General features: G+C 46.1%; 1 protein-coding gene across 1 annotated transcript; it reads right to left on the bottom strand.

Annotated features, from left to right (window-relative positions):
• Positions 1 to 251: 251 nt before the first annotated feature.
• NEFM (neurofilament, medium polypeptide) lies at positions 252 to 12,200 on the bottom strand. The gene is made up of 3 exons (XM_015427788.1): positions 11,087 to 12,200; positions 6,654 to 6,778; positions 252 to 2,429 (listed from the first exon to the last, which is right to left on the bottom strand). Exons 1-3 carry the CDS (start codon positions 12,161 to 12,163, stop codon positions 827 to 829), a joined length of 2,805 nt encoding a protein of 934 aa, XP_015283274.1. The 5' UTR covers positions 12,164 to 12,200; the 3' UTR covers positions 252 to 826.
• Between the last annotated feature and the right edge of the window lie 11,958 nt (positions 12,201 to 24,158).

Below are 24,158 nucleotides of genomic sequence, written 5' to 3'. Positions count from 1 at the left end.
AATCTCCACCTTCCTGTCTGACCTATTTGCATGCCTCACAACTAACACTATGGAAAGGGACAAAGACTTCCAGGAGGACTGGGGACTCAAGGGGTTAAAAATGAAATAGACTCTCTAGAAGTGAGCAACAATTGCCCGGGCAGCCACATACACCTTCCTGCTAGCATTTTGCTAGCCCACTTCAAAGGTAGAATAATATATAGAACACCTTGGAGCTAGAAGAGAAATCCCAACAAGGCCAGACACACATTTCCAATATGACCTTTATTGAGCACGAACTGCTGTGACTGCTTTACATCGAACAACAAAAGGTTGCATACTGTGCGTGTCAAGGTAGGTTCTCCCATGAACAAAAAGTCCATCTTAATTGCACCAGTGAGGTAAACATAATTATTAAGTAGCTTAAGGCTAGGAGAATTCTGGGTGGTTGTTGTTGGTTTTTTTTCATTCATTCTCTTATTATTGTTTATTTGTATTTGGCTCAGTTGGTTCTTTGCATAATACATCTTAAGACATTCCTCAGAAACGTCCCATCAGCAGCTTAGGAAATTCAGCAACTTCGTCTGTAAAGATAACAGCTCATGCATTTTTTTTAATTCCCCAAGTTCTGCAGAGGGAGTGCATCTTGGGCTTGCATGCATTCCTCCCCCCCAAACCCTGGGTATTGCACAAAAATAAATCAAAAATAAAATAGAGTGTTTCTGGAGACTTCACGAGAGAACCCTTTCTGCTTTGAAGCTGTCACTTTCATGCATTTTGCGGCTGTCATATGGCTTAACCTTTTGCACCGACCCAAGCTCTTTTGAAGGGAAAAAAATTGGTTATCCTAGTCACTCTCTTTAACTTCTTTCACTACAGCATGTGAAGTGACCTTCTCTACTTTCTTGGTGGACACCAATTTCTCAGCAACCGTTTCTTCATGCTCTTCCACCTTCTGGGTGACAGTCACTGACTTGGTGATGTACGTGGTTGTCCCATCATCCCCTTCACTAGTGATTTTCTCTACTTTTTTGGTTACCACAACTTTCTCTTCACTCTTCCCCTTCTTCTCCTCTTCAGATGGGCTAACATCCAGGCCATTGGTGAAAACACCTTTGTCTTCCTCCTCCACTTGCTTGGCCTTGGAGCCTTCATCCTCTTCTTTCTCATCCACCTCTCCATTTATAGCTATGTCTTCTTTTGTGGATTCCTTTGATGCCTTCTCACTTTTTTCTTTCTTCTCTTCTTTGTGTTCTTTCTCGGTACCAACTTTTGCTGCCTTGGAAGCTGGGATAGCCTCTTCTTTCACTGGGGATCCTACTTTCTCTGGAGATGCTGCTTTATCTGGTGTACTGGCCTTCTCTGGAGTCCCAGCTTTCTCTGGGGATGCTGCTTTATCTGGTGTACCTGCCTTCTCTGGAGTCCCAGCTTTCTCTGGCGATGCTCCTTTTTCTGGTGTACCTGCTTTCTCTGGAGTATCTGCCTTTTCTGGAGATCCTTTTTCTGGAGTCCCAGCCTTCTCTGGAGACCCTTTTTCTGGAGTCCCAGCCTTCTCTGGAGATGCCTTCTCTGGAGTCCCAGCCTTCTCTGGAGATGCCTTCTCTGGAGTCCCAGCCTTCTCTGGAGAACCCTTTTCTGGGGTACCAGCTTTTTCTGGTGAATCTCCTTTCTCAGGTGAACCTGCCTTTGCTGGAGACCCTGCCTTCTCCTCTTCTTCAGCTTCCTCCTCTCCAGCTCCCTGCTCATCCTCCTTCTGGTCTTCACTTTCGCCTTCAGCTTCTTTCTTCTCCTCTGCCTCTTCTGCTGCAGGAGACTTTGGTGGAGATTTTGGTGGAGATGTTTTCACCTTTTCTACCTTCACAGGTGCAATGGCTTCCTCCACTACACCTTCAGCTTCAGCCTTCTCTTCTGACTCCTGTTCTTCCTTGGTCTCCTCTTCAGCTTCCTGTGCTTCTCCCTCACCTGCCTCCTCTTCTCCTTCTTCCTCACCCTCATCCTTTTCACTCTTTTCCTCTTCTTTTTCAGATCCTCCTTCTTCCGCTTCATCAGATTTTGCATCCTCTTCTTCCTCACCACCCTCCTCTTCTCCTTCTTCCTCTGCTTCTGGGGCAGCTGCTTCAACCTCAGCTTTAGCCTCGGCTACTATTTCTTCTTCCACAGCTTCTCCCTCCTCTGCCTCTTCCTCCTCTTCTTGTGGTGCTCCGGCAGCCAGTTCTTCAGCCATAGCCGCCAAGGCTTCATCCAGTTCAGATTTCTCATCCTCTACTTTTGTCTCCTCAATTATTTCTTCTACAAACTTGTGTTGGACCTTTAGTTTTGGAGCTTCAACTTTTGATTTCTGTATTTTGCTACTTGATATTGTTACAGAGGGTTGCCTGTGTGTAAACATTGGCCCAGTGATGCTTCCAGAGAAGGCACTAAATCTTGTCTCTTCACCCTCAAGAAGTTTCCTAGAGGAATAAGAAAGGAAAAATTAACATATATTGCTCTTATCTTGATCTGAAGATGAGAATGAACAGGTGTCTTTGCAAGTACCATTTTTTTAAAAAAAGTATTTTTAGCAACTGGAAGGTAGAATTTTTGAATTTCTTCCCACACTTGACAAATCACTTCTTTCTCCTGAACAGTTTTCCTGACATGGATAGAAGAGGTACTACTGGATAGCAGAATAAACTGTGTTTTGGGGGTCTGTAACAGCCCCCTAGACATTACCTTAAAGCAGGAATATCACTGCTTTAAGAATATCCACCTGTGACTTTTAGATATTACACCAATCCTGATTCTCATCTCAGACCAGTTTGCATGCCCAGCAACCAATATCTGCTGTACTTAATTGGCCTGGAGGCAAAGGGCCATTATGAACATCAGTGGCAACCCATTCCAACCAAGTGGCATATGTTTTGCAGCTCATTCACTTCAGAGAGTATTGTCCATGTTTTCTCAAAGTTAAAGAAGGCCCATCTATTGGAATTATTGAGGCCTGCTACTGAGTGAGCACCTTGATATTACTTTATTTCTTTTTTACTCCATTTATATCCTACTTTTCTCCCCAATGGGGCTCAAAGTGGCTTATAACATTCTCCCGTCCTCCATTTTATCCTCACAATAAACTAGTGAGGTAGGTTAGGCTCAGAGTGTTTGATTGGCTCAAGGTCACCCAGCAGGCTTCCATGGCAGAGGGGGGATCTGAACTCGGGTCTGCCAGATCCTAGCCTGACACTAGAACCACTATACAGCACTGGTTCTCTTTAAAAAGGCTATTAGTTGCATACATGATACAGCCAAAAGTAAGAATGCTGCAGTCCCATTGCTTTCAGAGGGACATATTTCCCTGATGCTGCCTTGTCTTCCCCTCAGGAAGGACAAGAAATGAAATCAAATTGCTGTCTTGATAAGTTGTGCACCTTCCTTTCCCTCCCACCATTCAACTCCCCCCCCTCTCTTTTCCCTTTTGTCTCTATTTATGCCTGGGGATGGGAAGGGGTTGTGTGTGTGCACGAGGGATACATTGACTGTTTAAAACAAGACATAAATATAAAAAATAAACTAGGAAAAGTGAGGCAGCAGCCCCAGGTACCTCTAAAAGGTAGCACATTGTCAGTTATTTGTGGTAATAGTTCTATTGTGGGCTAACTTTTTTTTTTTGGGAGGGGTATTTCAGTTGTCTGCCACCAAAAAGGTACTGAGCCAGCAATGTATTTGATGCCATTTGCATCATTTATATTCCTTTTTAGCTGGATAAAAAAGTAATTGTGTTTCATCCTAACAACCCTTAGGCTGAGAGAGTGTGACTGGCCCAAGGTCACCCAGCGAGCTTCCATGACACAAATGGAGATTTATACCTAGGTCTCTCAGCTAGTAGTGTGACACCCTTAACTATTACACTACACTGGCTCTTATATTTCTGAATATGTTACAAAGCAAGACAAATAGTGTATCCATATCCCGGCTCTGAAATTAAAAATCAAATTAAAATGGAAGTTAAAATGAGTCAGCATTTACTGCTAAAATCCATTGCCTCTGCTTTGATTACTGATACAGGATGGAATACAGAATATTTGCTTCTTGTCTATGCTTTCCTGGTGTAGATATCTTGCCCCTAGTTTTATAGTGGATTTTAAAAATGCTAAAGATTCATATTGTTTCACAAGAAAGTGATTAATAGTGTGGTTCTGTGCAGAGTTATTCCAGACAAAGACCACTGAATTCAATCACTTTAGAGTAACTGCATAGGATTGCACTGTAAGAGTTAATTTTACTCATAATTAACCTATGGAATTCACTACCATAAGACACTGAGATGGCAATAAGCTTGTCTTTCACAGAGGAATGGTCACAAAGAACAAGTTTATGGCTAAATGGAGCCTCCATTTTAGTGCATCTGTTCAGAAGCAGTGAATAATACCAGTAGTTGGGATAGTGTCAGCTAGCTGCCATATTTCATTTGTATGTGTCCTTTCCTGACTGTGGTGCTATGGCACATGCTTGCTCGCTTGCTGTAAACAGCGATAGGGAGGCGCTCCTGAGACCGTGCGAACTGGCGCTGCCAGACTGGGTTATCTGACTAACCTTGAGGAAGAGGGAGGGCTTGTGTTCAACCGTTGGTGTGAATCTTTCTGCTCTCATGAGGCACGGAGGCTCTCCCATTCATTATGTAACCTCCCGTCGGTAGAATTCCCACGCGCACGCTTGGAGTTCATTTGCTTAGCCATTTGCAGCATCACACTATATGAAGCGATGCATCCACCCCCATTGTTATTCCTAACAATATACCTGTCAACGGACCTGTAGTCTAATAAAGTATAGCGATTCCCTGGAAACGTGTGTGGAGATTTACTTGCTGTTGAACCTGACAGAAAGTAGGTGAGCTACAGCAAGAATGGGCTGTGGCCCTCATACACTGCTCGTGAATTTCTCGGTGTCTGGTTGGCCAACATGGAAAACAGGATGCTGGAATAGGTAGACTTTTGGTTTTAGGAGGGTTCTTGTCTTCCTACGTGCCTTTACTTGGAAGTGGATCCCACTGATTTCAGTGGGACATTCCCAAATAAGAAAGCAACCTAAGATTTCCAATGATTGAGTCTGGAGTAGTGCAAGTTTGCTCAGTAGCACCATATTTGCTTTAAAGAACACGGCTACTTTCACCTGAGGCACATGCCTATTGCAATCAGCAGGTTGGAATTCTGGCCACTGTTGACTTAAAAGGAGTGGGGCATGAACCCCTGGATTCTACAGATGGCTCCACTGCAACCTTCAAATCCCCTTCAGAAGTCATCTTGCTGATATCAAGAAGGCAACTCAAAGAAAACATCTTGTGTTGGAGCTCAAGTGATTTCTACCACCTCACTCCCCATAAGATACAGAATACCCAACTGAAATAAAAATAAGCAAAAATTAACACAACTGATGCCTACGAGTAAAGATTCCAGTAGAAACAATCCCTTCCTCTCTGCCAGTTAAGACTGGTCAGCAGGGCAGAGAGCCTCTTCAAAGTAGCCACCAAGAAATGTCTTTTATGCTGGAGAAGAGCAAGACCTTTTTAGTCATTTCTCCCCGCTGTGGAATGAACTCCTGCAAAATCCTCCCTTATTAATATTCTGAAAACTACATAAACCCTACTTTTTATAGGAGAAGCTCAGAAGGTAGTGCTGGTGGGTTGTGGATTTCTTCTTGAGTTATGTGCATATCACATACACTGCCTTGCTGAAATACTCCCAACTGCCGTGCGAGGCAGGCTAGTATTCTGTTTAGTATGTTTTTCTTTAAAAAGTCCACCATTCCTTCAAGGAGCTCAGGGTGGCATACATAGTGGCATACCCTCCTCTATTTTGCCCTCCAAACAACCCCATGAGGTAGGCGAGTCTGAGCCAGAATGACTGGCTCAAGATCACCCAGCAAGTTTCATGGCAGAGTGTGGATTTGAACTCAGGACTACCAGGCTATAATCCAGCACCCTAACTACTGCACCACACTGGCTCTCTTATTTTCTCCACATTGCAGAGGGGGAGTCTGAGGCAGAGAGAGAGGCTTGCCTAAAACTACATGAGATAATAGTAGTGAAAAGATTGGAATGAGAAACTTCCTGAGCTAGAGACCTGCACTCTGCCCTCATTACCCACAGTTCGTCCTCTAGAATAAACAGCATTGTACTGTTTTCTCAGCTGCCTTAAACATAGGGGAAGCAATGGGATGTGAAGCAAATGTCAAATGCCATCCTCAGCTCTCTTCATCATACTATAGATCTTTGGGATGTACCTATAGATCTTTGGGATGTACCCCAACTGAAGGGACATGTGGAATTGCATCAAATCGTACTAACCCAATTACGAAGTTTAAACAAAGTGTTTTCCCTAGGTTTCCAATTTTGCTAAGAATCCAGCAAAAGTACAACACTCTTTCTTGAAATATTATTTAACAGTAAAACCTCACAACCCTATTTGAGCAAAAGGCTTACATGCCAACTTGTAATGGCAACATCTGAAATCTGTGTATAACCGAACAGGACATTTGGGGGGGGGGGGTTTAAATTTAAGAAAAAAGCATTCCAAATGCGAATAGTCAGCACGCTTTGAAGGATTCAAAGAGTCGCTGTTTAGCTGTTTTTCTCCCGGGTACTCAAAAGCACCTGAGCTGCAGTTCCCAGATCAGCCACCTCTGCAGAGTGTCTACTGTACCTGTATGCGGCAATCTCAATATCAAGGGCCATCTTGACATTGAGGAGGTCCTGGTATTCCCTCAAATGACGGGCCATTTCCCATTTTGTACCTCTCAGTTCATTTTCCAGCTGCTGAATCGTCTCCTGCAAGCAAGACACAAATGATTCTTTAAGAAGTTACAAGAGATATTTACATTCACGAGAAAGGAGGAATGTGGACTGGAAGGAGGTGGTGTGCTGGTAAAAGAATTCAGCTACTAAACTACAGGGTATGACTTCATCTCCCCACTCTGACCAGCCTGTGTTGGACAGACTCTGTCTGGGTTTGGTCCCTGATGAGCCCATTTCTGCATCTGTTATCTTAAGTTTTGAATCCGAAAACTACAAGCACGTTTTGATTCAGCATTCAGTATGTGGCTGCTCCTTAGCTGGATAAAAGACTCTCCCTTGAAATCTTATTTAAAAGCTAAACATGACAACTCAGCCTAGGTCAAGCACTTAGATGTCAGCTAGTTTGGGCAATATCTTAACCAAGTTGTGGGTCAATAGGCCAGAATTTTAAAAAGAGCCTTCACTTTTCTTTCTCATTTCAGGGGAAAAAATGGGGACAATCTTCATGCTTTAAAATATTTCTTTTGAGTTCTGGAAGTTTATATTTTTGTTCTCTTCTTCCTCCAAAGAGCTTAGTGGATCATATACTTGCCCCATTACTCTTCACAACAGCCTTGTGAGGCAGGTTAAAGACTAGTCCAGGGTTACCTAGTAAGCTTCATGGCTGGGTTGGGTTTTGAACTCAAGTCTCCTTGGTACCCTGAGTCCAGCATTGCCCCATACAAATTCCCTGAAATATCTGGTAAAAATAATTCAGTCAAATTCTTCAGCTTCTTAAACTGGACTTGAGTTGATGAATGTCACATTCCTAAACACATTTACTTGAAAGCAAGCTCCAGTAATCATGCTAAGGAATGACGCTTTCCATATGAAGGTATTTCTGAAGTTGGTTGCTTCCTGTAGTGAATAGGATTCAGGTGCCTTTTGATCCAAACCTCTCTTTAAAATGGCCATCTGATCATTTTTAAGCCTGAGATTGATAAGATCATACACTCATGGCCATAAGTAAAATACAAAACTTTACAGAAAATCCAATAGACAGTTAAATGATTAGAATTCAGCATGGAGGTTTTGAATCAAATATTTTGATGGACATTTGATAAAGTTCTGTCTTTTACTGCTATACTTTCCCTTCTAAAGATGCAGTCGACGCTGCATTGAAATCGAAAACGAACTGTCTACATCTCTCAGTGGGGCTGCCTGCAGTCTCATTTAACAGCAATAAACAGAGGAAAAGGGGATGGAAAAGGCTTTCAATATTTTCCTATACAAAATAAATCTAGATTAAGATCCCACTTCTAAACCCATAGGCTTGGGTCCAAACAGAACAAATTTCCCACATCCATGGGGAGGGGGGGAAATCTCCTGAATGTTGAAACATTTTATAGAATTGCTTTTTTGGAGGTACCATGGACTGTTGCCAGAGAGGATGTTGACAGTTTCCCTCCTATCATGTGTGCAGTTAAATGGAACCTTCATGTTCAGAGGCAGTATATCTCAGAATGTAAAAAAATGGGATGGATGGCAACTACTGAGCAAAGGCTTGGTCTCTGTGCCCCTGTGGTGGTGATTGGGGGGGGGGGAGTCCATAGCATCTGACTGGGAAACAAGATTCTGGACTAGACAGCCATTGGTCTGATCTTGGAGAACTCTTCTTATGCTCAAGACAAGTTTCTCCCACATTTCCAAGATGCAGATGTCCGTGTGTAAGATCAAAGATGTACTTTCTGCGTTGGAAGTTCTTGTCATTGGGGGAAGAAATGGTTAAAAATGGTTTTTGAAAAAAGGAACGAACCAGCTATGTGCCACATGGTCTCCCTTTTTTGTTCCAATGGTTCCCAGTCCCTCGGGAGCCTTTTCCTGAAAAGTTCTACTGAATTCGACCCCTGGTTTCAAACTTGCATTGCAAGGTTCAGATTTTCATTATGTAAAAGCACCCTGTCATTCAGAACCAAAGCGGTAACTGCCCAATAGCTTCACTCCATATGAAGCAATATTAGCTCCTAGGCTGGGCAGGGAAACCAATAGGAGTTCATTTTCATTTCTGCTTTGCCTGTGCAGTATATTTTGACAATGTTTTGCTGACTTTTGCATCAGTGCTTGCATTGTGTGAACACTTATGATACTGTTAGCCACATTTCATGCCATTTGTCTTTTGGTTCAGCTTCTGATTCATCTTTCCAATGCCCAGTTTTATGGGGGTGGAGCACGTTTTTCCTATCCAGCTTCATTTGCTGTGGTGCAGTGAGAATATCTGAAAAGCGGCACTGACAGGACCATTTTACGACTTCCCCAGTGCCAGCAATTTCTGCATTGCAGAACTTCAGGATGCACTTGGTGGGGGTGAAAAAATCCCCTCCCTTCTGACATTGTGATGTTTGGCTCATTTTAGTTGTATTCTTCTTTCCCTCCCCCAAAGCTAATTCCCTGGGGTGCCGACAAATCCCTTCTGCAATGGCAGAGATTATCTACAAGTCTGCAGTGTTGCCCTGGTGGAGTGGACTGACTTGCCCTCCCCTATTGCCAATAAAAGAAAAGCAGAGAATCATACTGCTTCCTATCCCAAAGGAGCTGGTTTAGAGGGCTGCTTGCCTCTTGTGCTGGATGGCTTCATTTGACTAGCTGCTCAGCACAAATAGCTGCTGCATTGCAGAAGTTCATTAGGCAGGAGCACAAGGGCATTTTGCAGCAGCTGTTTATCACGGCACCAGAAGCCGAACCCAGGTGGCTGGATGGACTTTCTTTACATTTTGATTCATCCTAGGAAAAGTCTCCTGTGCTGGGCTCAGTTTCACCGAGTAAGAATAATTATGGTTCTGTCCCACTAGCACTAGTTTAGTCTTTCACAAACTCTCCCCACATGATTTGATGTCATGCAGCGCTTTTAAATATTTCTTGTTATCCTTCTCTTCCATGTCTTTCTCCCAAATATTATTGCAAGTTGTCAGAAGTTAGGGTTATGTCTCTAGAAAAGTAACCAGTACATGCAAATAATAATAATATGTAATAGAACACTTGTGATTTACAGTTTTCACATGAGGTAGGTGTTAGTGTTATTCTTTTACGACTATGCTTTTCCAAGGCACATCTCCATTTACATCACAGCAATGCCATTGTACTGAATAGGATTACTGTAAAGGTTCTGGCTTGTAACCCTCCGCAATAGGAGCCAAGGATATGGGTGGGAGCAGTTTTTGCAGGGCTGGTGCAAGATAGTCAGCATTTACTGGTGCAGAGAACTTTGGCAGAGATATTTTGCAAGCTCATTCTTTTCTTCCGCCCACAGCCGGTTCTGCAGCACCTTCTAGCCTTTCCCTGCACTGCTAGAGAGACTTGTTCAGAAGTCACATTCTGCATTGGGAATGAAATTCCCTGCCTGGTAGCTGTACTGGTCCACTGCAGCGAAAACACAAGAAAACTCCCATGACCCCTTAAAGACCACAGCATTGATTGTCGCATCAGCTTGAGCCAGCGGACTTAAGCCTGGAAAAGCTGGAGCAGCAACAACAGATGTGTTAGTCTTCAAGGCGTTGGCTTTTGTATGTCAAGGAAGTTCACCAGCACCAGCTTTTTGCCAGCTCTTTCCCACTACCCAAGTCAAGTCCTTGGAATAAGTCCCCTAGGTTTTTATTTGCAGCCGAACCCATTTACATGAAAGTAAGTTCCAGACTCCCACCAAATCCCTTCTGCAGAGGAAGTGGGTGCCTCTGTTCTGTAGGGGGCAAGTTGCCTGGTTCTTCTCTCTCTCCTCCCTCCGAGTTCCACGTGGGCAAGCACCCCCCCACCCCACCCCTCGAGAGATCAGAGCTTAGGAGGATCCAGGGTGACAGCTCACTTCCCATCACCGCTCCCTCCATCCCAAGAGGGAGGGCATCATGACTGAGCATCCAGCGACCGAAGAGTTCCGTGCCATTCAAAAACTTTGAAAGCCATTTCCCTGAAGTGGTCGTTCGCTATCCCACCCCCAGCCCGTTCAAGGTTTTATTCCCGATAGCCCCACCATACACATCTTTATCCTGGCAGGCATTCTGCAAGAGCATCCTGCCCCGCCCGCCCTCCTCGCAGGGGTGAGCAGCAGGGTCTTCTTCTGGAGGACTCTCCACCCCCGCCCCCTTCTTTTGGATTGGGCAACCCCCACTTGGCGCGGAGGCAGGCGAGACGTACACGCCCCGGGGGCGTCGCCCCCATTCCCAAATCTGCCTGGTTCGCTATTATTGGGAGGGGAGGCAGCTAGCTCCTCCCTTTCGCATTGCTGCTCCTCCCCCCCACCCCCAAGTTGCCTTTTCGTCGTCCGGCCGTAGCAAGCAGCCTTCTCTCCCCTCCCCTCCGCCGGGCGCCTACCTGGTAAGTGGAGAGGTCTTGGTTGTGTCGCTCCTCGATGTCGTTCAGCTGGCGGTCGAGGGACTCCTTGGTACCGCGGACGGATTCCAGCTCGATGCTCTTGGCCTGGAGCTGCCGTCGGTACTCGGCGATCTCCTCTTTGGCCGAGCGGATGGCCTCCTTGTTGGCCTCGGCGGCCTCGGTGAGCTTGGCGTAGCGGCACTTGAACCACTCCTCGGCCTGGACCATGTTCTGGTCGGAGTGGCACTCGAGCTGGGAGCGGATCTCCTTGAGGGCGGCCGTCAGGTCGGTCTTCACGTAGTCCTTGCGCTCGACGGTGACGTGCGAGGCCTGGATCTGGGCCAGCAGGTCGGTCACCTCGTCCTCGTGGTTGCCGCGGAGGAAGGCCACCTCGTCCTGCAGGGACTGCACCTTCTTGTCCAGCTCGACCTTGACCATCGACGCCTCCTCGATGTCCTTGCGGAGGGCGCGGATGATGGCCTCGGTGTCCTCGCGGAGGCGGGCCTCATCCTCGAAGCGCTCCTTGATGCGCTGGATGTCCTCCTCCAGGTGCTCGGAGTCGAGCTGCAGCGCCGCCTTCTCGTGGTTGACCTGCTCGAGGACGCAGCGCAGCTCCCGCAGCTCCTGCTCGAAGGCGTCGCCCAGCAGCGAGCGGCCCGCCTGCTTCTGCCGCAGCGCCCCGATCTCGCTCTCCAGCTCCTTGTTCTGCTGCTCCAGCGAGTGCACCTTCTCGATGTAGCCGGCGAAGCGGTCGTTCAGGCCCTGCAGCTGCTCCTTCTCGTTGGCCCGGCTCAGCTTGAAGTCCCCGCCGCCGCCGCCGCCCCCGCCGCCGTTGAAGAGCGACGACTGGCTCAGCTCCAGGCTCTCCGAGGAGCTCAGCACCGTCGAGCCGTACGAAGCCCGCGGCGCGCCCAGGTTGCGCTTGTAGGAGGAGGAGACGGTGCTGGGCGAGCCCCGCGACCATGACTGGGACCTGAAGCCGCTCGACGGCGACACGCTGGCCCGGCTGAAGGCGGTCCGGCTCTCGGCCACCCGCCGGTACGACGGGTTGCTCAGAGGCTCCAGCGTGTAGCTCATCTTGGAAGACTGGAAGGAGGAGGGGCGCTTTGCGCGGATTTCCCGGCAGCGGGGACTCTGCAGAAGGCAGCGCCTTATATACCCGAGCGGCACGCTGCCTTCCAAGAGGCGGGCCGGCGGGAGAGACGTCGCCGGGAAAGGAGGAGCCGCCGGCCTTAGGCCCCTCCCCCCGAGTCTGCCCCGCCCCCTTCCCTCCGTTTCTCTCTCGGCGAGACGCGCCCGAATCCCGGGCCTGCCCTGCCCTCTCCCTCCCCCTTCCCGCCACCCTTCCTTCCGTGCTTCCTCTGTGTCTTTCCTTCCTTGGCCACAATTCACTTCTTCATTCCTTCTCCACTGGGATGCTGATGTCTATTATTCGCTTCTCCTCTTTTCTTTCCCCCAGTACTAACCCGCTTCCCTTGTCTCCTCATTTCGGATGCATTTCTCTCGTCTGTCTCCTATTCCCCTTTGCCTTCTTGCTCCCCTCCCCCCCATCATTCTCCCCCCCACACATCTTTTCCCCTTCGGATACTGCTGGGATCGGAGCTCCGTGGAGGAGGAGGAGGGCCCATCCCCCCCCCCACCTTCCAGCAAAGAGGCCACCTGGTCCGAAGACGACGGGATAGAAAGGGTGGTGGCGGCGTAGGTGGCTGCTGGATCTCTCCTAAGGTGACCCAAGCAGGCCGTCTACGTTGGGGGTTGGGTGGTGATCTGGCGCAGAAGGGCTTGGGCGGGCAGGTAAGGCGTGTGTGTGTCTGTCTGGGGAAGTCATGGCGGCTTCAGCACCAAGGCCAGCGCCTCAGGCAGAAGCCGGCGCGGCCAGGGAGAGGGAGAAAGAGGGACGCAATAAAAGCCGCCCCGCGTGTCTTAGTGTCTGTGGTGCCTGATGTCGCTTCGAAAGGGACCTTGCGGCGCCCTAATCCTCCTGCCGATTGTTTGCAGGGACTTGATAGTCGAGTTTGTTCTCCATCTGCAATGCAGAGCAGCAGAAGGGGCCGAAGGGATGAGCTTTCTTTCCCCCTCTGCTTCCTCCTTCACCACCCATTCTTAGCATGAGAGAGGTGCCCGTTGTAAAAAGGGGTCGCGGTACGCAAGTGGCCGTAGTTAAGATCTCTTTCTAGGACCTGACATTGTGAAAGGTCAGACTGGCATGGGGGGGGGGAGATCCAAAGGGAAGGGCTGAGTTAGGAGAGGACACAAGGACTCCAGCCGTTGAGAGACTGGCAGTACAGAAGATCAGGACAATCCATCAGGTTACCACTGTGTGGATATTGCTTTCTCAAAAGCAGTCTTCTTTAATGGCAGCACTGAGTCATCTTTATAATATCTCAGGGATGTTTTTAAAAAACTTTGCCTCTACTTCTCATCCATTTCTCCTCCCTCGGTTCCTCCACCACCCACCTTAAGCTATTACACCTCCCACTCAGCACTTTAAAAAATACATGCATGGTTTCCTTTTTGCTTTTTTTTGTTCTTCTTTGGCATGCAAAATAAGAACGGCATTTTTTGTGATGCAGATTCCAATCCACAAGTCACTGGTTTTGTAGCCACTCCCCTCCCATTTACTTGAACTGCTCATGAACTGGATCCTCTGCATAATGTTAGCATCAACCGATAGGATGACTTTTATTCAGAAAGGGGGCTGGCATGTTGTAAGTCACTGTATAAAGTGAGAATTGATTACTGAAAAGGAGGGAGACCCCCAGCCCCCATGTTAAAACCAGCTAGTCCTGAGAACATCTGTGCAGCAAGTCTCATTGCATTGCTTTACTTCGAAGTAGGCATGCATAATTATGTAGCCCTACTCAGAATTATGTTACAGCTTTTTCTTTGGGAGGGTCTCAGAGCATGCATGCAGAACTGTAATAACAGCCCCTGCTTGCAGGTCTCTTGTTTAATTCTTATATCAGATGCTGCTGCTTTGTTTCATGGTGGGATTTTTTTCGAAGTTGGAAGGGCAGGGATAAACTTTGCAAGCCAATCAGGAAGCCCAGGCTGCTGTTGGTTCATTGATATGATGTTGTCATAGAACTGCAGTACTGCAGTCAGTGGGAAAAGGCAGGAGGTCTGGCAGGCTTCTTCTGGATGTCTGCATCCAGCTACCATTTAATTTTCTTGCCGCTGTATATATATGATCACAGAAGTCACATTTAAGGGTCATCACATCATTCAATTTGTTTAATTTTTTTGTATAGTGTTCTGATTTCAAAATGTTTTCCAGTTACTCTTGCCCAAAAATGTCTTTGTAGGAATAAAACTTACAGTCATAGGTTCTACAATAAACAATTTGCTAGACATAATGCCAAATAGCAGGATCCCTGAAGATGCAATCCTTTACACTGGGGAATCTGCCCCACTGAGCATTGGGGTTGACTTCTGAGTTTGGATTGTACAGCTGACATCACACTCAGGGTGCTTATATAAATAAATGAATAACAATAATCCTATCCAAACTTACTTGAGAGTAAGCTCTACCGAAATAAAGGGGTCTTGCTTCTACATAAACATGCCTAAGTTTGGGCTGTTAAACCAAATTAATCTAACCCCTTGCAAGTTAATGCAGATTTAAATGTGTCTGCAGCTTCGTATTTACTTAGAAGTAAGCCTCATGGATTTCAAGTGTAACTTCTGCTTAAGTGTTTTTATGATGTCAGGATAAGCTTGCATGAGTTCATCCACTTCAGATTAATTGGTTTTTGAATTAAACTTCTGGTTTCTTTTTTGTGGCGGATCTGTCTATTTTACTGTTTGATTACAGAATGCCAGCATACTGAATATAGGAATAACTATCCATCCAAAAGGATAATATATGGGGGGGGGAGCTTTGCAATGGAGGGTGGAACTTTAAATGCAGAGAAGAAGCTGATGCTGCAGAAATGTACTGAAGCCCTATCTTGATTTCACAACCCAATTTGTTTTGTTGCATTGAGTGCTCTGATGTATAGATTGCATGAGAGTCAGTCTAATATAAAGAAATACTTATGGAAATATTTTTGAAATTTGAAAATGCCTCTTTCAGTGATTTCAGTGCAGTTATGTCCATAGCTCAGCCTTTTCCACTTTGAAAAAAGTGGATAGTTGTTTTAATGACTGCTAACCCACATTCTTTCAAGAAGTCTAATTAAAGGCAATCACAGCTTAAAATCAAGTAGATTGCAACCTATTGCGGTGAGAAGCATACATTGATATAAAAATGTATATAGGAAGTAGCTTCACAGGAACAAAATAGGCAGGATTTATGCCTTCTTTGACATGATCTCTGCTCTATCAAAATGATTGGGCAGGAATTACTCCTGTGGTTCTCTGAAGGTAATCTGAAGGTGAAAGTGAATTTGTGGGATGTTCCCAGGTAACTTCAAAGAAACTGGTTCCTTTTTTAAATATCAGTAGCTGTGATCCCACATGCAGTCTGTCTGCCTGTTGGCTTCACTGGAATTTAAATAGATTAACTGTGTGCAGGATCATGGTTAGTATCTGTTGCATTTCTAGAGACTGAACAACTTTTATTTCCATGTAAAAATGCATTTACTTGGAGTGAAATCCCAGTGGTTAAAACAACCTCCCTTCCAAGCCTAGGATCTTCATATGTTAAGATGTGCAAGGTTTGTTTTTTTAGAAGTGAAAAGCCGCTATTCAAATAAAACAGTGCATTTTATGTAGAGATAAAGGAACATTTGTTTTTAATTTTGCATCAATAACATCATGTTTCAGTGGAAGGACAGTAGAAAACCAATGCAGATGTTTGCTGCTCTATTGTTTAATAATAAACCATGACTGGGAACTAGAACATCCTGTCATGAAGATCCTTAATTTTGCTTGCCAGTGGGAGAGTAAAATGATGGGAGTCTTTTGTTGCTAATTTTTCAGTTGTTAGTCTTATAATTTGGGAAGATCTTCCACTAATTGTTCAGAAGGCCCCATCTCATTCAGTTTTTCCAAAGTCCTGCAAGGCTGTTCTGTCTGATAGAACCCCCCCCCCCTCACCATACCAGGGCAGAACCAGTCTCATCAGATCTTGGAAACTAAGCAGGGTCGACTCTGGCAAGTACTTGGGTGGGAGACCTCCTTGGAATACCAGCAGTCGGGAGACGAGGGCAGGCTTTATTCAGCCAACCCTCTGAATATCCTCCAGGCCCCCAGTAGGGGTCAGTCCCCAGAGGTCGCCATGACTTCCAGGTGCATGCGTGTGCACACACACACGCACATATGAAAAATACAAAAAATACCCACCCACCCCCAAAGACCTGGGTTGCTTTGCAGATGAAAGCAATGACAAGTCACCTCTGCCCCCCTTCTAGCCTTGAAAAACCCATACTGGTTGTGACTTGATGGCAGTTAATTGTTCATCTGGGATGGCACAGGCTAGCCTAATCACTTCATCAGATCTCAGAAGCTAAGCAGGGTCAGCCCTGGTTAGTATTTGGATGGGAGACCATCATCAGTCCAGGGCTGCTATGCAGAGGCAGGCCATGGCAAATTATCTCAGTTTGTGTTTTGCCTCGAAAGCCCCATGGGGTTGTCATCAGTTGGCTGCAGCTTGACAGCACTTCCCACCACATGTATTGTAGGCTTAGTGTGTAATGTTTCATGGTTGGTGGTTTGTTGTGCAAACTGGATATTGTCGTTGTTTCCATTGTAAACCACCCTGAGTTTTTATGGAAGGTTGGAGTATACATCTTTTAATAAATAAATCTAAGGAATCAATCGGATAACTTGTACAATGTTTATCACTGTGATAGGTGGGGGACACAGGGGCTGACCCCACCCCAAGATTATTTTCAATAAAGTGCTGCAGCCAGTATCAGGGAAGATATGGAGGGTTTACCCTGATTGTAACCCTGTGCTGAGAACTGTACTTTTATTGTATCATCAGAATGGAAAATAACTTTTCATTTAAGACTATAAGAGAGATTAAACCTGCCTCTTACTGCTGTTTCTGTCTGCACAGCCACAGCCACGTCCTGCATTTTGCTTCTTGGTCATTCTGGAATGCTGGGAACTGTATGAGCAGATAGAGATTAAGCAAAAAAGTTGATGGGATCCAACCATGAGGTCGTCCAATGGCCTTCATGGTGGAATAGGGATTTGAAGCTGGGTTTCCCAAGCCCTAGTCCAACACTAACCACCACACTTCACAGTCTCAAGCAAGGAGAGGACCAAGGTTTGTTCTAGTAGTTTTGGGGCTGAACCTGTCACTTGCAGTGGTAAGTTGACCTTTCTTAGGGAACAGCTCGGGGAGCCACTGTATATGTTGTTTCTTATCTCTGTCTGCTTTCAGGCAGTGCTTTCTGTTCAGGTCTGCGTCCTACAGGAAAGGAAGGACACATTGCATTGGACGATCAGAGTGACCATGAGACACAGAGGCATATGTATATGTGCATATGCATACATGCCCCTGAGCTGGCTAGCCCTGGCTAGTCTGACCTCATCAGATCTCAGCAGTTAAGTAGGGTTGGCCCTGGTCAGTATTTGGAAGGTAGGCCACAAGGAAATCCATGGTTGCAACATGGAAGCAGGCAATGGCAAGCCACCTTTTAACGTCACTTGCCTTGAAACCCTACAGGGTTGCCATAAATTAGCTGTGACTTGACTGCACTTTCCACCATCATTCATACATATATGTGTTAGTAATGATGGAGGAGGTATTTGTCCAAACTCAGAATGGGGCTGCTTAAAATAGTTAAACTGAACCAATCCATTGGATATTTAAAACTGATCCATTTTCATTTTAGACTAAGAAGAACACAAGAAGGGCCTCACTGGATCAGGCCAGTGGTCAATCCTGTTGCCCTAGAAGACCAACAAATAGGACAGAGGCAAATGTCTTCCCCATGTTGCCTCCTAGCACTGGTATTCAGAGGTTTACTGCCTCTGGATCTGGAGGTTCCCTTTGGTCATCGTGGCTAGTAGCCACTGATGGACCTCATCTCCATGAATCTGGCTAATCCCCTGTAAAAACCACCCATCTATTGGCCATTACTATGACCACTAGCTGCTAATTCCTCTGTATAAGCACTCATTGAGTACTTCCAATTGAAAATCCGGGATCTATTGCCCATCATCTTCACTGGCTGCCCCTGAGCTCTAGTATTTTTTCTCTTTACTTTCTTGCTCCAAATCAAGGCTGTTGTCAGGCTGCCAATGATGTTACCAGGTGTCCAGTGGGTTCTAGAGGTCTCCACCAGACCCCATTCCAAGCCCTCCTTCCCACTCTACCCCTCTTTCCCAACTTACCAAGTAGCAACAGGAAGGTTTGCCTAGTTTCTTTCTATCAGCAAATTTTCACACTCCAGTGAAAGTACTTCAGAAGTCCCTCAAAGTCTGGGGGAAGCTTATATATTAGCATGGAGGACTGCTTCTTTAAATGGGCAACTTAGATGCCCCAAGGTATGCATTGAGCTCGCGACAGTACTGTTGTGCTTAGGAATGGACACCTTTGCTGGGTTTTGTTCCTGCTAGTGATATGCAAAAAAAAAAAATTCATTATTCTCCAGACACTGAAATACATTTGGGCACTGAAAGAAACGTGCAAGTATGAATGTGACCTACTTCAGGTAAGGTGATTCCCATCTCATGCTCCATGGTCATCATCCTATTGAAGCTCTTCATCCAGGAACAGGCGCAAGAGCAGTAGGCAGTGCAAGCCTGTTAGGACAGTATCCAGCCTTTCTCAGTGCTGAGTGGGGCCACCACATCTTCTGTTTGGGCTTTGGAAGAATGAAGAGGAAATCAAAGACTTGCTCTGAACAAACAGATATTTCTGCAACAGGGTTGCCAAGTGCACGTTTACACAGATTTTAAGGCCTGTGATCTATTGGCAGAACAAGGGCAAGATTTTGTATGCTCCAGAACTTTGACCTTCTTTGTAACGAACACCTTCCTTAAACAAAGAACTTCCTAAGCGATCTCATAGCTCCTTTAAGCACCTGGCCAGGCTCACAGATGATCACAAGAGGGGTGTTTTCAGGATAAGGTAAATGTGTATGGGTGTGTGTAAGGGGGTATTAACTAGGTAGACTTAAGCAGGGGGCGTTGTAGAAAAAGCCCAGCAGGAACTCATTAGCATAATAGGCCACACCCAACAGCAGAAACTCATTAGCCTATTAGGCCACACCCCCGACAACACAGCTCATTAGCACATTAGGCCGCACCCCCATGTTACCAGAAGTGTGGTCATCCAGCCACACCCACCTTTTGCTCCTTATTCTGTTTACCTTGTTTGTTGTCAAAACCCAGGGCTTTTTTTGTAGCAGGAACTCCTTTGCATGTTAGGCCACACACCCCTAATGTAGCCAATCCTAATGAGTTTCTGCTGTTGGGTGTGGCCTATTATGCTAATGAGTTCCTGCTGGGTGTGGCCAACTCAGGAGCCAGCCGGAACTCTGTTCCTGTGCGTTCCTGCCCAAAAATAGCCCTGGACTTAAGTGAGACAAAGTGGTGGAGTTAAGATTGCTTTTGGAGAGGTGGGAGGCTCCACTGTTCATTTTCCCTATTATGAAAAAGCTCTCATTCTTCAAATGTAAGCATCAATGTTATAAATCTGAAGCCTCATTTTTAAAAAGCCATAAGCAGGACAGATCAATGGTCCAGATGGAGTGCACCTGCTGGGCCCATCCTGGCTATGGGTCCTGCTGTATGTTTTCCCATACTGGTTCTTCACATTGGAAGCTCATGTATCACCATGGCTACAGGTAAGCTAAGATGCAGGAAGTCCCAGTTCAAATCTTGATCAGGAGCTCACATTAAGATGGTTCTAATTTCCATGTCCTAGAGTATATAAGGAAGCACAGCAGAGCTGGCATAATATTCAGCAAATGATTGGGTTGGTTCCAAAGCAGAGTTTGAATCTACAAGAGTGGGAACTCAGTCTGGCCTGTTGCAGCAAAAAGAAACAGGAAACTTGGGGCACCTTAAAGACGAGCAGATTTATTATGGCATCACCTTCTGTGGGCTACAGTAGACTTCCTTAAGATCTGTTTCTCAATCATGCTATACACACTGTGATGATCATAGCGAAGTTCAGTGAGTCCTTTGGACTGGTCGATCAAATTTCTGGGCTAGAAATGATCTGCAAGCCAAGGTCTACTGCATTCCAGAGGATTGAACAGGCAGGTTTCTGGTGAGGTGGGGTATGGTTTCTCAAAAAAACAAAAAAACAAAAAAAAAAGTCCCCAACACCCCCCCCCATGGCCTGAAGAATGTAATGCACATGGGCCAATAGCAGCCTGCCATGGTCTTTACTATGTAACCATGAATGGGATTCTAGGCACATCCATAACCTTCCTGGAAAGTGAGAATGTATCTCACCCCCCCCTCCATAGAACTCAATGCAGTGTACACGGGACTCCCAGGAGATTTTCCATTCTCCAGGCACTGCATTCCATGGTATAAAACAGAAAACTCCCCATGGTAAGTGTATTATTCTGATCAGACTGGATGGCTTCTTGGATTAGGCCATAAAATTCAAAAGCAGTGAAAGATCTATGATCAAGAACTTCCTATTTTTTAAAAAGCTAATTATCAGCTCCTGGTGACTGCTTTGAAGACAGGGGTGGGGGCTCTGGGAAAGTTCTAACATTTTCCTCCTTTGCCTCTTCCATGATTTAAATAGCCTTTCCAACCCTCTAATTAGCTCTGAGTAGCTCAGGCATCCCTACCTATATTTTCCCCCATGCAGAGTTCAATGCTACTCTGGAGAGTCTGTAGGGAAGGGTTAAAAACACTGTCACACAGAGACTCCCCACCCCACACATACCTCATTAGAAAAAAATGTGTGATAAATATCCTAATAATAAATTTGTCCCTTGGAAAAATAATATTTTTAAATTTATCTCTCACTTCTTCCAAACATGCAGTGACTTCCAGAGACTAAAACCACATAATAAAAACCACTATTTGCCACAGGCTGAAGTTGTTCTGAGTGGCAGACCAGGACTTGGAAGACTTTGGTTCAAATCCATGAAGCTTTATCCAGTCACTCCCAGCCTAACCTACTTCATGGGGTTGTTGTCAGCATAAAGTGAAGGCGCAGAGAACCATGGGCACCACCCTGTGCTGCTTGGAGGAAGGAGGGAGATAAAAGTGAACCTAAGAGAAGCCAATGTTGCATCAGGCCAGTGGCCCATCCAGTCCAACACTCTGTCACACAGTGGCCAAAAATACCAGGTGCCGTTGGGAGGTCCAGCCAGTGGGGCCAGGACACTAGAAGCCCTCCCACTGTTGACCCCCCCCAAGCACCAAGAATACAGAGCATCACTTGCCCCAGACTGAGAGTTCCTATCTGTACCCTGTGGCTAATAGCCACTGATGGACCTCTGCTCCATATGTTTATCTAATTCCCTCTTGAAGCCATCCATGCTTGTATCCGCCACCTCCTGTGGCAGTGAATTCCATGTGTTAATCACTCTTTGGGTGAAGAAGTACCCAAATAATATCCAAATCAAAGTAAAATTTCCCAATAATCCCCCCGATAATCACTTTTGTGAGTCCAGTAGGAGGACTCCAAAATAACAAGTCTTGACTGTAATAAAAACTCTAATGCAGAGTCTATCCTCCCTTCCTGGGTTGCCCAGGGGGTGCCATGGTACCTTGCCAGGGTATTCCCTGGTGCCACTTGCTCCTTGAGTCTTGGAACTAAATCCAAAGGGTCTTCAATGGAATGGGGGTGGGGTTAATAGCAAATCACAGCACTTTCCCCAAGCATGAGCATCACAGCCATGTGCTCTTGCCTCAGCCATAGGCACAGACTTCCATATATTTCTGGCTCTTCAGCTTCTTCCTCTGGCCCTGCAGTGGCCAAAGCCCCTCTGTTCTTTGGAAATTGGAACCATACAGCATCTCCTCCCCAAAGCGATGAGGTTGTGTACCCCTGTTGTCAGAATTGCTGAGATCAGAGTGAAGTATTTTGAGTGCTCTGGAGTTATCTAAATGCTAAGAATAAACAGCTCTGTGCAAATGTGTGTGCCTGCATCTTAGCCTTGTACACACATAAACAGGGTAAGGAGGTGGCAAAGGATGGGCAGACTGCCCCACTGCAGGTATACGATCCCATTTTAGAATATTCCCCTATGCGAAAAATTCCCTGCAAACAGAGAATGAACACATCACACAAAGGGGGGAGGACATAACCTGTCTACGGACGTTTTCTATTTGCAGGGAACCACTGATGCAAAGGAGCATTCAAAGTTGGAATCACTTGTGAGAAGAAGAAGAAGAGAAGAGATTGGATTTATACCCCACCCTTCTCTTGAAGTCTCAGAGCGGCTTACAAACTCCTTTCTCTTCCCCTCCCCACAACAGACACCCTGTGAGGTGGGTGGGGCTGAGAGAACTCTGACACAAACTGCTCTTTTTCAAGGACAGCTGTGCCAGAGCTTGTGACTGACCCAAGGTCACATCAGCAGGTGCAAGTGGAGGAGTGGGGAATCAAACCCAGTTCTCCCAGATTAGAGTCCGTGCACTTAACCACTACACCAAACTGGCTCTGGAGTGTGCCAAACTGGCTTTGGTATGGAGTGTGCATAGGCCTTCCTATCACCTCAGGGCATGTGTGAACCAGGCCTTAATCCAGATGAGAATGTAGATCACCATTAAAGCGCCTTTTGCTGTGCAAGGGACTCTAGATTGAGTTCCAAACCTACCTTGCGCTGATTTGTTTTGCAACCTGAGTATGTTCTCTGGATAATGAGGAGGCATTGTTTTGGGACATCGCCAGTGATATATCTTGGTTCCTGCCCCCCTAGAAAACCAGTTTTGTTCAGCCTCATTAGCTTCTTAGTGGATACAGCTTCTTGCAGGGTGCACTGGGCTATCAGGGAAAAAACTGCTTTCAAATCAATCAATAACTTCTTGCTTCAGCAGCTTTAGAAGTGGATTCCAGGAATTCTCGGCTGACTGTTGCGCCAGCTGTAGTTTGTTCGGGGTCTTGTGAGGATTCAAGATGGACCAGCGGGCTGCTGCTTCACAACTCATTTTCAGCACCGGAGAGTCAGCAGCACCACCAATGCAGGAAGGGGCGAATAAGGTCCTTTTTAATTGCTGTGACTGTGGAATTGTGGAAGGAATGTTGGAAGCATCTGGGGTCATCTGGGCTGGGCTACTTTGAAAAAACCTTTTCCCCTATCCTGAGAAGAGAAGCAGCTAAACACCTGGAAAGTGTATACATATAAATTCTTTTCTAATGAAGTTTAGGCTAGCCAACCCCCCCCCCCAATTTTTTTTATCAAGCTGATACTCAACCCAGTGAATGTCAAATTTTTTTAGTGCATTTCCCCCCTGCTGTTCATGGAATCATAAAGTTGGAAGGGGACCTCCAGTGCCATCTAGTCCAACCCCCTGCACAATGCAGGAGCACTGGGATCCTGGGATCTAAGGATGGGGTTCTCTGCTCCTCCATTTTATCTTTACAACAACCCTGTGAGGTAGGTTAGGCTGACAGAGAATGATTAGGCCACCAATATTTGAACCCAGCTTCCCCCGATCCTAATTCAATATTTCAACCACTATAACATAGTGGGTCTCATAAGGCTTAGCAAATTACCCTGTTTAGCATTTATATATAGTGTGGAAGAGCCTCAATCTTGCAAGATAGGACAATTATGTCATTCTCCATATTGTGGCAGGCTCAAGGCCCCTCTCTTGCAAGTTCAGCCATGCCCCTTCCCCAAATCCCAGTCTTGTCCATCTCTTCACAATTGTCTTCCTTCTTTCCCATACTGCAGATGGAGAGCTGAGATGAGAGGGCCATTGAGAACTATGTTTTCAGGTACACTCATGAGAGAAGCAGGAGTGGTCACAGCTCTTTGTCAAGTGCATACTTGGTCATAGGCTCACGTTTTCCTGCTATGTGATGTGTGCAAAGTCCTCGATATGAGGTCACTGAAGCCCCCCTAGTAGCGTTCTTTCCCCCCAGCACTTCTCTGGTATGGGAGAAACTCTGGATTGTTTAGGAGAACCTCATAATTATTTCATTCCTATCGCAGCATCACTCCCTCCCGGGAGCTGGGCCAATGCTAGT

The sequence above is a fragment of the Gekko japonicus genome, unplaced genomic scaffold (assembly GCF_001447785.1).
Source record: "Gekko japonicus isolate JY-2015 unplaced genomic scaffold, Gekko_japonicus_V1.1 scaffold498, whole genome shotgun sequence".
In the NCBI taxonomy this organism is placed as follows: domain Eukaryota; kingdom Metazoa; phylum Chordata; class Lepidosauria; order Squamata; family Gekkonidae; genus Gekko; species Gekko japonicus.
This window is presented reverse-complemented; position numbering and strand designations above follow the sequence as displayed.